The sequence below is a fragment of the Scophthalmus maximus genome, chromosome 4, assembly GCF_022379125.1.
Source record: "Scophthalmus maximus strain ysfricsl-2021 chromosome 4, ASM2237912v1, whole genome shotgun sequence".
Lineage (NCBI taxonomy): Eukaryota > Metazoa > Chordata > Actinopteri > Pleuronectiformes > Scophthalmidae > Scophthalmus > Scophthalmus maximus.
Window position 1 is genome coordinate 22,324,660 of NC_061518.1, and position 14,783 is coordinate 22,339,442.

General features: G+C 44.4%; 1 protein-coding gene across 7 annotated transcripts in view; it reads right to left on the reverse strand.

The window, feature by feature from the left end:
- ntrk3b (neurotrophic tyrosine kinase, receptor, type 3b) overlaps nucleotides 1-14,783 on the reverse strand; it is a 184,135-nt gene that overhangs the window by 11,632 nt on the left and 157,720 nt on the right. For 6 of the 7 annotated variants that reach the window (XM_035628672.2, XM_035628676.2, XM_035628671.2 and 3 more), the window contains 3 exons: nucleotides 13,391-13,521; nucleotides 9,192-9,364; nucleotides 7,111-7,354 (listed from right to left, as the gene is read on the reverse strand). In XM_035628672.2, coding sequence (XP_035484565.1) covers nucleotides 7,111-7,354; nucleotides 9,192-9,364; nucleotides 13,391-13,521 — 548 coding nt within the window. The remainder of the gene's footprint in view (nucleotides 1-7,110; nucleotides 7,355-9,191; nucleotides 9,365-13,390; nucleotides 13,522-14,783) is intronic. The other variant, XM_035628668.2, reaches the window with a different exon arrangement.

A 14,783-nucleotide genomic window follows, 5' to 3' on the forward strand; every position in this document is an offset into this window, starting at 1 on the left:
TAAAAAAATGAAATGATGAAAAGATATCACCCACATCCGTTCAGTAAATATAAGGTTAAACCCAGCAGGCCATTAGTTTAGCTTGCATTGAAATGAGTGTTGGAAAGTAAAGCAGAGAAATGGTGAGAAAAAGCATTGATATTAAAAAATGAAAGCTATAATAATTTATATCTTGTCACTTAAATAGAACAAGCAGTTGAATCACTGACCGACGGTTATTTTTTTCCCAGTGGCAGCCTGGCGACCTCGTGGTGATGACAGGAAGTTATTGCTCTAGTCCCCAGTAAAAGTGCGACCTGTCGAATTTACGCCTTGGATTTTGTACGGATTAAAGAAACAAATACCGTGTTTGTTCCTGAGCGCGTTCCGTTGCATTTGAAGAGCCATGGTTAATTGTTTCCCTCTGCTTCCAGTCTCCATGCCAGGATAAGATAACCCGGCTGCAGGTGGTAACTTCATATTTACCAAATATGAAAAGATGTATCGGTCTTCTCATCTAAGTCTCATCAGGAAAGCGACTAAGCGTTTCGCCCCAAAACGTTGAGCCGGCAGAAACTGTATTTTCGGAGCCCTCTGAAGGCACAGGCGTCCTCCTGGGGTCGACGGTGGCGTCTCCTCCATTTGGTAGATTTATTACTCCATAAGAGAGTGATCATGTAAGACAGCAGTGGTAGGCCAAGAGACAGAGAGGAAAAAACACAAGAGCCGAGGGGAGAGGCAGAACAGATTTTTTTTTTTTCCCCCACCTCTTCCTGCAGCAGTTATATATATGGCCTGTGTACTCATTAGCACCAAGCTACATTCAATTTTGAGGAGCTTGTGCGTGATAAATAATGCAGCAGAGGAGCATCTGTTTGATCATTGAAACAGTACAACGCACGGGGACCATTTTTCTTTAAAGCAATGCGGTGCAGGTAAGCACAGACCTCCTGGCAGAGTCACGTGAACACCAAGTCCAATGAGTCATTAGATTATAACATTGTTACAGTGTTTGACAGATATTAGCCCATAATTCGAAATGACAAATGATAAAAAAAAACTAAAAAAACAAAAGCTGGCTACAAATCTATTTCCATTTGAAACGCGAATGTCGACGATTAGATTGCAATTGTTGTTGCCCTTTCTATTTAAGAACTACTGGACACACGCGTCCCTCAACACAGTCCTGCTTTTGCATTCAGGCAGCGTCGCACTCACTGAAATGAAGAACAGAGCCCTGCCACCGCTGAAAGAAAACACTCAATCTGCAAGGAAACCCCGAGAGGAAAAGTCTGGAGAATGTTTAATATTCTCGGGCAGGACAGAAGAAAACCGAAAAGCCGCTGCTTTTCTCTCCACCGTCGTGAAGGACCAGCACACGGCTCGTGTCGGAGTACCTGCCGCTTTCCCGCAACGTCTCTCGTGCCGCCGCAAATTGAATTAAACACAAATTACATAAAGTCAGTGAGCAATAACAAATCAGGGAGGAGCTTTTCCAGACTCCTGCCTCCGCATAACCAATGAATATTGTACAAATCTAACTGGTTATTATGAGAAAAATGACAGAGCACAATAAGCTGTCACGGACCATCAGATTTGCTGCAGTGTATATTGTACTCATTCCTGTGATATAGAGGGCATGGATTACAAAGAAACCCGTGATTTCGCTGAGAGAAAATAATAGAGTTAATAATGATATTTGAGATCTGCGGCTTGACAGAGGCTCCTGCATGAGCTCCTCCATCTGTGCTGTTCCTGTTCCATGTCCTTTTACTATTATTGCACATTTAAAGCATATGCACCTTCGGAGCATCCGCTGTCATTTATACCTATCTACACATGCATAATTCAGTGCCCCGTTCTCTGAACTCTGGAAAACATTACCTGTTATATTGCGAGGCGGCGGCATAAGACACAGACATAGCATGCGCAGGGTCTGCGGTCGTCTCTCTTGAAACAACACAAAGGTGTACTCTGCGCCAGCGGAGCAGGGGGATGTGACAGACGGACGTGATTTGGGACAATATTCATCTCCCTTTCTTGAAGATGTTTCGTTCCTGCTGCAGAGTGTCTCAGGAGTCCTGGAGGGCAGCAGGCGTCGATACGACTAGTCAGCGATGGGAGGATTGTGTTGTTGGCAGGGTGCTGCTATTTATAATCACTCAACACGGGGGAAAATGTCCAATACTGTTAGGAGCTCCTTATCTCTGGGCTCTGTCAATATTCCTCTGTGTAGGCGGGCAGCGATGCTATCACAACCCACCGAGCAGCAGCTTCAGACAAGGTGTGCCCCCCACACACACACACACACACACACACACACACACACACACACACACACACACACACACACACACACACACACACACACACACACACACACACACACACACACACACACACACACACACACACACACAGACCAAATTCATGCTGAAACTTGGTCTCTATTTGAAAACCATTTATCTAGTTAATGTTTAATCCGACGTATAGATTTGCGAGAGCTATTCTCCCCCGTCTCACTGCGGTGTGGAAGTGAGCGCATGTTTGTTTGCGCCGAATCGTTAAATTATTCAATAAATTATTCACTCGTCTAGAATTTCCTCAATAAATTCAACACTGGGTTTAATCGAGGGGACCGACGTTTCACTGGGAAAAAGGCTCCCTCGGATTGGCACGCAGCTCTCTAATACACACACCTAGTTATTAAATAAATATAAATAAAACTTTGTTTACACGGTACATTTTTCTTTCTCTGGCCACTTCCTGTCACCCTGTGGCTCACGCCGCGGTTAGCCCGGGCAGGACTGTAACTACACACGGAGTCGCCAGCTGTTTCCTTTCACCTGTCAGTGAGGAAGGTGATGTGCTCCGAGGTTCACCTCCGTGGCCCCACGTTCACGCTCACTCCGCGCTGACACGCTGACCGACCAGCAGCGGCTCGCGCATCATGTCAAGGACACGATCCCTCACTTGGCTTCCGGCTTATTAATATCGCTTGCACTGGCACAAATGTTACTCTGTTATTAATATACTATAGCTTTTGCCCAAACCCGCCTATATAATCTCACAGATGAATTCACTATAAAAACCCAGTTAGACTTGTTAGGTCTTAACCCGAAGCAACTCCCTTTAACTCACAGATCATATATATTACAATTATAACTGTGCAGACTAAGAATAATCAACTGAACCATTTAACATTCCGACTGAGCAGTATCTGCATGTTAAATCAGTTGTGACTCGGTCTTCAGGGTCAATTAGGAAAAGTGTTCTTTGGGCCAAGACAAGTTTCATTCTTCATTTTGTCCAGACAGGTCAAAGGGAAACGGTGCACACACAGTCCCACTGGTCGGCAACTGAGCAGCTCCACTTGGATCAGTTAGGGGAGGGAATTTGAACTTGAGTTGTGTTTAATTGTTATCTATCTGTATACATGCTGGTTTAATGCTGGTTGGTGGGGGTGTAACGGTACGCAAACATCAGGGTTCAGTATTTTTCAGATTAGTGAAAAGAAGAAACACAAATTGCTTCCTATTTCTTCTATTTTGATTTGAACACTGGTTTACTGAACATGGCTGTCATTCTTTAGGTCTGTAATACGGCTACATATGGATGCAAACATAGAAATTAGTAAATTTACTGAAGTAAATCAAAATGAACATTCTCTCAAATTCAAAAATAAAATAAATATAAAATATGGTGCAGCATTTAGAAATTAACTGTGTTTAAACTTTACTGTAATTCACACTAAGACTGTGCCACACAACTGTTCTCTCAAATTAAAAATGATATAATTTCCATTCAATTGCAGCGTTTATAAAACTTGAACTGTACTGTTTGCATTCACAATAGCAGCTACAGGGGAACTGCTCTTGTTCTCAACAGAGTAGAGGCAGCATATATCCACAGAGATAAAAACACTGTAGGCATTCGATTAGGGTGACCACATTTTCAAATCTCCAAGCTGAGACATTGTCATTTTTGGCAAATTATGTTTATTCAAAACAACAGATAAACTCAGAATGAGTAAACATTAAAGATACATTTTTCTTTTTTCTAATCTGAACAATGGGAATTTGTAATTTTACTGCAAACCCACATATATGAGCATATGGCACAAGTGGATTTTTCATCAGCGCACCTTTCAACACCATGGACAGCGCCTCAGTTACAAATCGTTTCTCCCAAAATCAACTTCATTTGAAAAAATTAACATATTCATTTTTATCTTGTGGCCAATATCACTTGAAAACATTGAATAAAAACACAAAATGTGCCTTCTTCAGCCTGATTTTTATTAATTATTTAGTTGTAATCGAACAATGCAAACCAGAACAGAAATGCATGAAACTACAGGGACTCCAATCTGTAATTAACATTTTCAGTTTGTTGATCGATCCCTCCTGAGCAGCCCGATTAAGTTGGCTGTCACCGTCGGTTGCCTCACTGACTGAAGAATGTACCCACCACTTATGTTTGCTCGTTTTAATATGACTTGGTACGTCGGCGTTTCCACCGCTGGCAACTGAAAAATGAACACTTGCAGTAGGTGCAAATGCAGCATATTCAATGCCTGGTACTGTTTTGTTTTTTTCTTTTCGAAAAGCAGGCTGTAAACCTCCTGGAGCTCTTTGAAAGGACACTGACTTTCTTTTCAGCATGACAGCCAGCCGCCCTGACTGCCGACTGCGAGCCGAGGAACACCCTCGCCGCCAAGATTGATTGACACTTACACAGACAAATCAGTTTTGAACTTTGACTCGCGGTGCATTGTTTATGTTTTTTACTGTTGGTTAAAAACAGCGACAGCCTTGGCAATTAAGTTGATTGACATATATGTACAGACAAGCATGTTGCGAGCATCGTGCGTTGTTTTGGTATTTCAGTTGGTTGAAAAAACGGGAGAGGGGCTGTTCAAAACATGTCAGTGTTTTACAGATATTTGTTGAGGACACGGGACGCAGGGCGAACCGGGACGTTTGTTATCACTTTGGCTTGGTTTTGCGCTGCAGTCATTTCTTTTCTCGTACCACCGTCACTGATGCGGGTGTGTCTTTTGTAACATTTTTCCACTTTCCAAACAAGGAACACGCAAACGGGCACACATGTACTGTATAGTGTGTTAATACGGAACGTGCTCCACACAAAAAACAACCTTAATTAGTCATTTTGGGTTTTGAAAATACAACATACTTTGGCTAAATCATTTATGATCTTGTGTAATTTTCAGATGCCGTTTCAAATGAACGAGCGAGTTCGAGGCACATCCGGACCACACTGCCAACATATAGCTTTAGTCAGATCCACCTGGCTTTGTCCATCGTCATTGTAGTTAAGTGGCAGATCGGAGGGTTCCCACGCAGCAGACTTTAACGGTGGTGGAGTGTCTTCCAACTCAGGTTCGTATGCAATAGCCCTATGAGGCTGCGCTGGGCTTGTACACATTCGCTGAACTAACAACATGTGGTTACCTGAGGACTATTTAACCCACCACACTCTCTACTGTCATCACAGTATAGACTATGCCTCTCACAAGTGTTGTGGTGGACCTCCTCACTCAGACTCTTCGATTTGAACATCCATTGTTGCTTTTCAACTCATGCACAGTTCCTTCCAGTGTCCTCACAGACAAATTCATTTGATTTCCTGATCGAAATAAAATAATCCTGTCTCAAAACGGGCAAGGTTTGTAGTGTGAGATGTGAGATGGCGTAAAAAATGGCCCATGTGTGAAGCGATTATTCTCCACCACATGGAGCTTTTAATGCGTACTCCTGACTGTATGAAGAGTATGTACACACCCCTCGATGCTAATCCCACCATGAGCTTTGAATAATATATTTCAAAAGTGTGGCTGGAATATGAATTTGTCATTAAGCTATGTCACAGAGCATGAAAATGGTGATTGACATTGTGTAACTTAAATATTTGAACATGCGCAGGGCAGAATCTAATTCAGCGTGAAACTGATTTAAGACCACGTTGGGATTTATGTATGTAATCGTCCAAATGTTTGTCGTTATAAGTGTTACGTTGGTCTCAACAGCCCCCACGCACCGCTGCTCCGGTGTGATCGGAGGTCTTTAAACAGAATTATGCATGACTGTTTTTAATAAATTCAGAGTAACAATTTTCTGTTCCCTACTGAAACCCCCTGACCTCATAGCCATCCTGACACTTCTATATCCACTCGACGGCCAACACAGTTAGTCAGCTTGATTATACTGATAAGCACTCGACCACATCCCCAACCTGCACAGGAACAATACGCGTCGGAGCCATGTACCACACACCCAAAGACATCTCCCTCACATGTCCTCACTGATTATTTTATGTGCACAGAGATGTTCGCACAGCAGGCAGATACTTCGCGACTGCTGGCGTTGCCCCCAGCAAAGGCTGAACTGGCCCAGCTGTCACGCTGGGAAACAAAACCAGGTGCACCTGAAGTCATCACGCACAGAGCGGCCTGTTTAAAAGGAGCCAGATCTATAGCAGCCATCTCCCCCAAAAGATCCACTTAGTTATTCAGCAAAATGCTAAATTCTTCAGCACAGCAGTGGAAGCCTGGTATGCAGCATTCAGAGTTGCTAATCGCGTTAAACAGCAGAGAGGACATGAATAGAAAACTATATAAACAAGCCTCTAAGCATCACGCTGGAGGCTAAGCAGGCTCATCTCCTACCCCACTGCTAAACCTCTCCACCCTCGCGTGAATGTATGAGTGCTGCGGCAGGAACTTGGGGCCGCGCCGGGGAGGGAGAGCTGCAGAGTCTCCTCTGGAAGAAAAAAGATGGAAATAACAACAAAAAGACGCCACAGGAGAGAGCAGCAGCGTTCACCCCGAGAAACACCTTTTCACCGCAGTTCGCAGCCCCGGAGCTTGTGATGAGCGGTTGCTGTTTCAAGTCTCTTACACAGGCTAGTCTCAAGTCGTCTATACAGGAAGCAGCATGGTGGCGGACATCGGTTGAGGGTACCAAAAAAGGTGATTCTTCATTGAGGGATTTCACTTTTGAACACAGCGAGTGGGAAGGTGAAAATGCAAGAATGATATGTGGTGTGCCAACAGCTTGGCACCGAGAAACACAAAGCAGCGGACAATTCTGGCGGAGCCGGGAGCCTTACCCTGTAGTAGTCGCTGCTGTAGATGTCCCTGGACATGCCGAAGTCTCCGATCTTGACCAGCAGGCCATTGCCCACCAGGCAATTGCGGGTTGCCAGATCTCTGTGGACAAAGTGCTGGGAGCCCAGGTAGACCATGCCCGAGGCGATCTGAGTGGCGATGTGCAGCATCTGGGAGAGGCCGAGCTCTCCGTTGGACTGCAGTGGCTGGCCATCCACCAGGATCATGGCGTCTGGGCCGTGGGCTCTGTGTCGCAAAGGATAACGTTAGGGATCGGACGAACTGACATTGTAATAATTCTCTACACTCACTGTTTTAAAGTGAGACTATGCCATTTTGTCGCTGACCAGCGGCCACAGCCTAACCCTAGCCCATATGAAGGAGAGTCAAAAAGTCTCTTAACTGACTCAGTAATAAAAATAAAAAAATCTATCTTAAGGAATCATACGTGTGCGTTTGATCACTCATGGAGTCGATTTTTCATGTGTAAGAAGACGGTTCAGCTATTTCCTTCTTCGTAGCTTCATGTGTGTCGGAACCTGTAATGTCTCTTCAGCATTGTTATGACCTGACCGCCCCTTTTTATGACTTCCTCAAAGCTGCTGACTCTACTAATAAAGCTCTGCCCTGTTCGCACTGCTACTTTGTTCTACCCATTCAGAAGAATTAGTGTAATAAAGAGTGACTGTTAAAAATATGAATACATCAAATAAAACCTGCAAGTACTCAGACAGCTCATGTGTATAGAGTCTTTGCTGGTTGTACAGTAAGTCATACATTCTACCAGAGCAAGTTGACTATGGGGTCGAGAGTGCTCTCCCTGCTTAGCATTTCGAGGTAACAATGGAGAACTCATTTCCTGTGAGAGGTTCCTGCTGTTCTTAACAGCCTCTCATCTTCTTCATCATCCTCTCTTAGCCTCCCTCTCTTCTTCCATGTCCTGGTTGTAGTGCAACTCAGTGGTCTTCACTCTGTGTGTGTGTGTGTGTGTGTGTGTGTGTGTGTGTGTGTGTGTGTGTGTGTGTGTTTAATGATTCAACATTGTGAGGGGATTAGTAGTCCTTTTTCTCAGAGTGCGTCTCTCTGTCTCTATACCTCTGTTTGACTATACCATCACATTTAGAGGTGTCCGACTGAATGCAGGCCGCCCTCTGTATGTCTGAAGGTTGAGCTGGACCTGCACATCAAACTCTCTATTCACTCTCGCTGATTCACTACACATCTCATCTGTTAAATGTGACCAACAGAACCAATAGACCAAAAATCAGCCATGTCTTGCACCCTGCATGAAAGAATTTCATCATTCGCAACATTGCCTTTCATTTCAGGAGTGATTTCCCGACAGAAAGTCTTCATGCACTCTTGAATCCACACACGCGCGCGCGCGCGCACACACACACACACACACACACACACACACACACACACACACACACACACACACACACACACACACACACACACACACACACACACACACACACACACACACACACACACACACACAAAGGCACACGCATCGCAACACGTCATCTTTTCAATTAATGCTCAAACTTCAAAATCAGAAAAAGACCCCACGCGCACCACCGCTGTCATCGCACTTGAAATAACACACTTCTATCCGAGACTCCTCCTGTGCCCACTGACATCGATACCGGTGAAGATTCCCATTACCAAAGCACTCGCTGTTCCGGCATCGTGTCGCTTTTGTCAAGGCGTTTCAGAGGTCACTTCCCCCGGTACCGTCTGACATCACAGAACAAAAGCGCCGAAGCGCTCGTGTTTGCTTACTCAGAAAGCTATGAAGTTAGCTGGATGTCTTATCAGCAGGGGAACTTACTTTTTCTCTGACTCTTATTGAAGTCACATTTACATACTGTCAGTCATTTGGTGACTATAGGTCCAACCAGTGCCAACCTGGGAAAATGTTCCTAGGCAGCAGAAACATAGGGTCATGCACGCAGTGAGTTTTCGCCCTCTGTAGTTTGCGTGTCTGTTCATATGGTCAGGTCCTAATTTGCTCATCCAGCACCAGCCTGCTACTGTAAGGTTAATCTGACAGCATCTTCAGTGAAAGACTGACCTGAGGAATTTGTTGAGGTCTCCGTGCTTCATGTATTCGAAGACCATGATGAGAGGGTCTCCGTCTACGCACACGCCGTAGAATTTAACGATGTGGTCGTGCTGCAGGTTGGTCAGCAGCTCCGCCTCCCTCTGGAAGTCCTTCCTCGCCGACAGGTTGGGATCTTTCAGCGTCTGACAAGGGGAAATCAACGAGTCAGATTTACACATGGCTATAGTTGAGGTCATTTGTTGATGCAACACGCTCATTACATTGGTTGGTTGTAGATATACAGTCAATACACAAAATTCCACTTGCTTGTACACTGTAAATGATCAGCAGTATTTAAATCAAAACAATTAAAAAAATTATTAACACTAACAAACTCTAAGAAAAATGAAACTCAACCAAACTACAGCAGTAAAAGTTTCTCCAAAGTCTGCGGGCAGGAGGAATCAGTAATATCCGTGACTAACAAGCACTGCAACCGCTGTCTGACTGTCTGGTATGTGAATGAATCCAGTGAGCCCCAAAACTCCCAAGCAGTCTCGACTGCACTGATTTAAAAGGCAACGGAATGCATTGTAGAATATGCGATCGAAATATAGCCTTTATATTTGAGGAACGTTACAGTCTCGCCGTCACTCCGCGCAGCTCTGATGTTTCTGTGCGCTGCCATTTATTGTCTCCTCAGAGAAGTCGAATCTTCAGTGGCCATTTAAGTCACAGGCTTAATATTTCAAAATTCATTCAATAAGTCTGTTTCCATTTTACAAACGCACCATGTTTTTTCACTCTTGTCTTGTTGTCCTGACTGTGGAGGGTCCAAACGTGGTCTTTTGATTCTTTTTTAAACTGTAATTTTTTCACTGCCTCCAGCCAATGTTGTCAGAGCACTTGTTCGCCCACTCCATAGGAACAGAGGAGATATTGGGGGGGGGGGGGAAATCTTGTTGTTCAGGTATGGTTTCTCCTGAGAGCTGATGGTAAACACAACACGGAGTTCACACCAGATCGTGTTACAGTTCCTTTATCGTTAACAATAAAGCTTTGAAACGGTGAACTGGTCTACATCGATTCAACAGCAGTTTTCCCTAGTAGCAACAGTGAGGTTCCGGAAGTGAAAAATCCCATTCATATTCTCCTTTGTCATATTGATTATTAGCCATAATGTCGTAACTATCCACTTACCACAAGCTACTAGGTTGTGAAACAATGGTATATGCACAAGTCCATATGAAATAAACTTTTTTTCATTGAAAAAAATACTACACTACCCACAATCCAAATAGTGTAACATCACATCTCTGATTGGTGGAGCTCACTGTTACCACGGAAACACTTACTACACCCGCGAACTTCATGTTGGCTACTGATGCTCAATGTTCCATTGAACTTGGAACTTATAAAAAACAATAAAAAATGATGAAGATTAAGTTCAAGAAGAAGAGTGTTAAACTGACGTTTGAAAATGCATTCGCAATGGCTTATGGGATTAGTAGTTCCTTCGCTCTTAAAATAATTATGTACACAGTCTTGTACCTTTGCCTTTTCTTCACTTTTCCAATGATTTTTTTGCTGCGAATAAAACACTTTATGGTTATGATTCATCTCGCAGCTAATTGGCTTGGTTCCAGGCTTTAAACTCTTTATATTAGGATTTTATGAAATGTCAATGGAGAAAATGAATGGGAAATTCAATTCCGGAACTGGAGCTGTTCAAAAAGTGGGCGGTCACTGTTGCGCTCGATAATCCCGTGCATTGTGTTCAGGCCAGGAATCACTCCAGCTGTAAAGCTCTGGGAGTACAGGTGCAGCTTGCTGGAACAACTGTATATGAAATGAAATGATCCGATTGGTAATGCGATCAAGCAGGCACTACCTTGGACTCTTTTGACGTTAAGGACACATGAAATATCAAATCTTGACGGGATGTCAGTTGAAGCTGCCAGTATTAGAAAAGTAGGTGAAAAAAAAAGAAAAAGACTCTTGACACTTCATCGGCAACAGGAAAATACAGCAAGTTGCTTCTCTTGATCTCTTTGGCCTTGAATCCTGCTTTCCCCGACTGCTGCTGACATTATTAAAGATGGAGAAACCTTGAGACAGAATTACATTTACTCGTATGTCCTCTACTTGCAGAGAAGTGCTGGAGGTGGTTGAGTTGTACAGCAGAATAGGTAAAATGGCCATAACATTCTATTACCAAATCAAACCACACTCTTAAGGAAATGTTTCTCGTCTGGGCACCCATCCAATACAATACCTTCAAGTGCTCGAATACAATAAATTGAGGGGAAAGCGCTGCAATGAATTTTCCCTTTGTCGACCTTTGAGTGTATTCAGAGAACCTCCCCCTGTATGATCGCGGGCACGAACACGTTCAGGTGGAGATGCACTTGCATTGTGTTTTTAAAAAGAATTGACTGTAGAAGAGGCTTATTATGTAACGCTGAGAAAAGGAAGTGTCAGCCACACACTCCATCATCATCTAAACTCCCCTACTTCTTCTGTCTCTTTGTCAAGGAGAGTGTTTTTTGTTTTTTTACCAGGTTTGTTTTTCCTGGGTAGGCTTGCTGAGTCTGCAACCTCCTTTTCAGTATCACCCTGATTCACATTCATTCAGTTCCTAACACTCACACCGGGAGCTGCCAAGCACAACTTCCTGTTGAGCCCTGCGAAGACATTGAGAGTTGCCACACAAGGGCGATTGCTTTAGCACTTTAACTCGCTCATAAAGTATTTTCTCGACAGTAAGTGCCGGTAGCCAGTGGCTACTCATAAGTCTAGAGAAAGCAGATATACAGTATATCTGTGGTGGACGGACAAACGAACAGGCCATAGCATTTTAAACATTAAGAAAGGGCCAACCACTGTAGTTTGGCCTCAGCAGAAACACTGCTAATATGAGCTAATCGTGCTGTATCTGCTCTTTGCTTATGTGAATTTAGGATTAAAGGATGCTTTTAAGATGCATTAGGTCAGCCAATGGTGTGCAAAAGTGTTCTCATACACACGAACTGACCAAGTCAGTGGAACAGGCCGTAGATGACACAGTGTAGATAAACTGAACAGGCACTTTGTTAGGGTTAATTGCATATTCATGCAATTATTCAATCAGTCAATCGGCAGAGCAATACATAAAATCATGCAGAAAGAGGCCAGAAGCTTCAGGTCATTTTTCATCATCTTCACCTTTCTTCATCACACAATAGGGACAAATGTGATCTCAAAATGCACCAAATATTGAACCCTGGGGCAGATGGACTACAACAGCAGAAGACCGTGTGGGGGTTCCTCTCCTGTCGGCCAAGAACAGAGATCTGAGGCTGCAGTGGGCACCGCCTCACCAAAACTGGACAGTTGCAACATGTAGCCCGGTCTGATCAATCTCTATTTCAGCTGAGACGGCAGATGGCCGGGTCAGGATTCGGTGTCAACAGCATGAATCCGCGGACCCATCCTGCCTTGTGTCAACAGTCCAGGCTGGCGGTGGCAGTGGCGTGGTGGTGTGGGGAGTGTTTTCTTGGCTCTATTTGGTTCCCTTGATACCATCGGCCATTAGTTTGAAGGCCACAGGCCGGGCACGGTGCTTCCCTTTATAGACACAGTTTACCATCGCCTAATGGCTACCTCCAAAGCGGAAGGAATCTCAAATTGGTTCCATGAGCATGACAACTAGTTCAGTGAGTCACTGGCCTCCTCAGCATCTTGTGGAATTCACGCCATTGAAGCAAAGAAGGGCCCTGACCAGTGTTATGGTGTTCCCAGTCAAGTGCTCCCTGAGTGTAAAAGGCCAAGTCGAGCCACGAAATGGCCCGTTCTGCTCTTTGCCTTGACAGGAGGATTTACAGGCTGCTCAACGATGCATTAGGTCAGGGCTAGAGAATCATATCAGCTGTCAGAGGGATCAGTAGATTTACGATGATACCCACTGTGGGGCCTTGGGATAGTCTTTTATGCTAAGCTAAGCTAACCAGCTGCCACCTGCAGCGTCCAATGCGCACGGATATGAGAGTGGTATGAGTCAAAGCTCAGCTCCAAAGGAAATAAGCTTCGGAAAACTATGCCCTCATAGTAATTTTGAACACACACACACACACACACACACACACACACACACACACACACACACACACACACACACACACACACACACACACACACACACACACACACACACACACACACACACACACGGTTCACTGTTAAAGATGTACCTTGACAGCCACCAGCATCTTGTCCTTGGTGGGGCTCAGGTTGTAACACTCTGCCAGGAAGACTTTCCCGAACGCTCCCTCACCCAGCTCCCTCTTCAGGATGATGTCTCTCCGCTTTATATGCTGGACTACTACAACGCAGACAGACAGGGAGAGAAACGGGGGGAGGAAAGGGAGACACAGAGTCATTTTTAAATATTACACTCGAGTCCATGTTATGAAACATATATTTGCAGACCCCCACCCTCCGAAAAATATCTCTAAAATATGGGAAATACAGAAAAGGAGAGAGAGAGAGAGAGAAGCAGGGAAAGACACAGAATGCAGGTACATTCCACATTCTGCACTGTGGCTACAGCTGCTGTGTCTTAGTTTGAATTCGAGTCATGATCCGAAGGTTATGCCTAACATGTCACGGTATTAGTACGAGTGTACAAAATTGACGCACACACGACACCTAAAATTCTCTGTTTGTCAAAGTGAATCCATGAAAGAAGCTGTTTGACCATTCACATATTTATCTCGGTATACAGTAAGAGTGATACAGCCGCTGCGGAGTGCTTAAGAGAATCAGTTACAGCACATGTGATGTTGTCAAAGTGTGAACAAAAAAGATGTTTAATCTGATTTTAAAGCTCCTCCAGAGAGAAAACTGGGGACTTTGTAGGTCCATGTGGTTTCAAATCTCTGAAGTGCAGAGAAAATGCGGGATGACATTGAACCTGCTGAGCTACAGATCTGTGAAACAACAAAAGGGCACAGTTTCTAATGAGGACAGAACTGCAAAGCGTCTATTCGTGAAAAGTCTCTGTAAGGAAAATCAAACAGCTGTCTGAACAGAGTAAGAAAAACAGTCCCTGCGTCCCTCCCTATAGGCTTCTTCTTCTACACTAGTTTTTCCTAATGACTCTGAAAAAGATCATCTGCAGTGTGGCGAAGTCTCGCCACTGTTCTCTCGTCTTGTGATGTTTGCGATCACACAATTGAAGCTTATCCTCTATCGATGAGCCTATGAACTGGTCAGTCTCGTAAGTTGTCGCGTGGTCGTGAGAGCAAGGGTCAGAAGGAGAAAAGACGTATGGAGAGAGACCGACAGAAGGAGACAGAGACACCGGGGTGGGGGGGAGTTGAAATTGTAAGATAGAAAAAGTGTGGCGCCTGACAGGTGTCGTGGGTAAAGCCCCCCCCCCCCGATACCTGCCGGCTTGAGGATGAAAGAGCTCGGGAGGTGTAAGTGCTGATGGCTTCTGAACAGGGCTGCTCACTCCAAATAAAACAAGGCAGCTTGTAGGTTTACTTTGTAAAGTGCACTGCTTCTTTTGATGTGTCCGCGCACGCACGCACACATTTCAGCTGCATATAGATTATTATTTGGCTCCACTTTCCTCCCGTT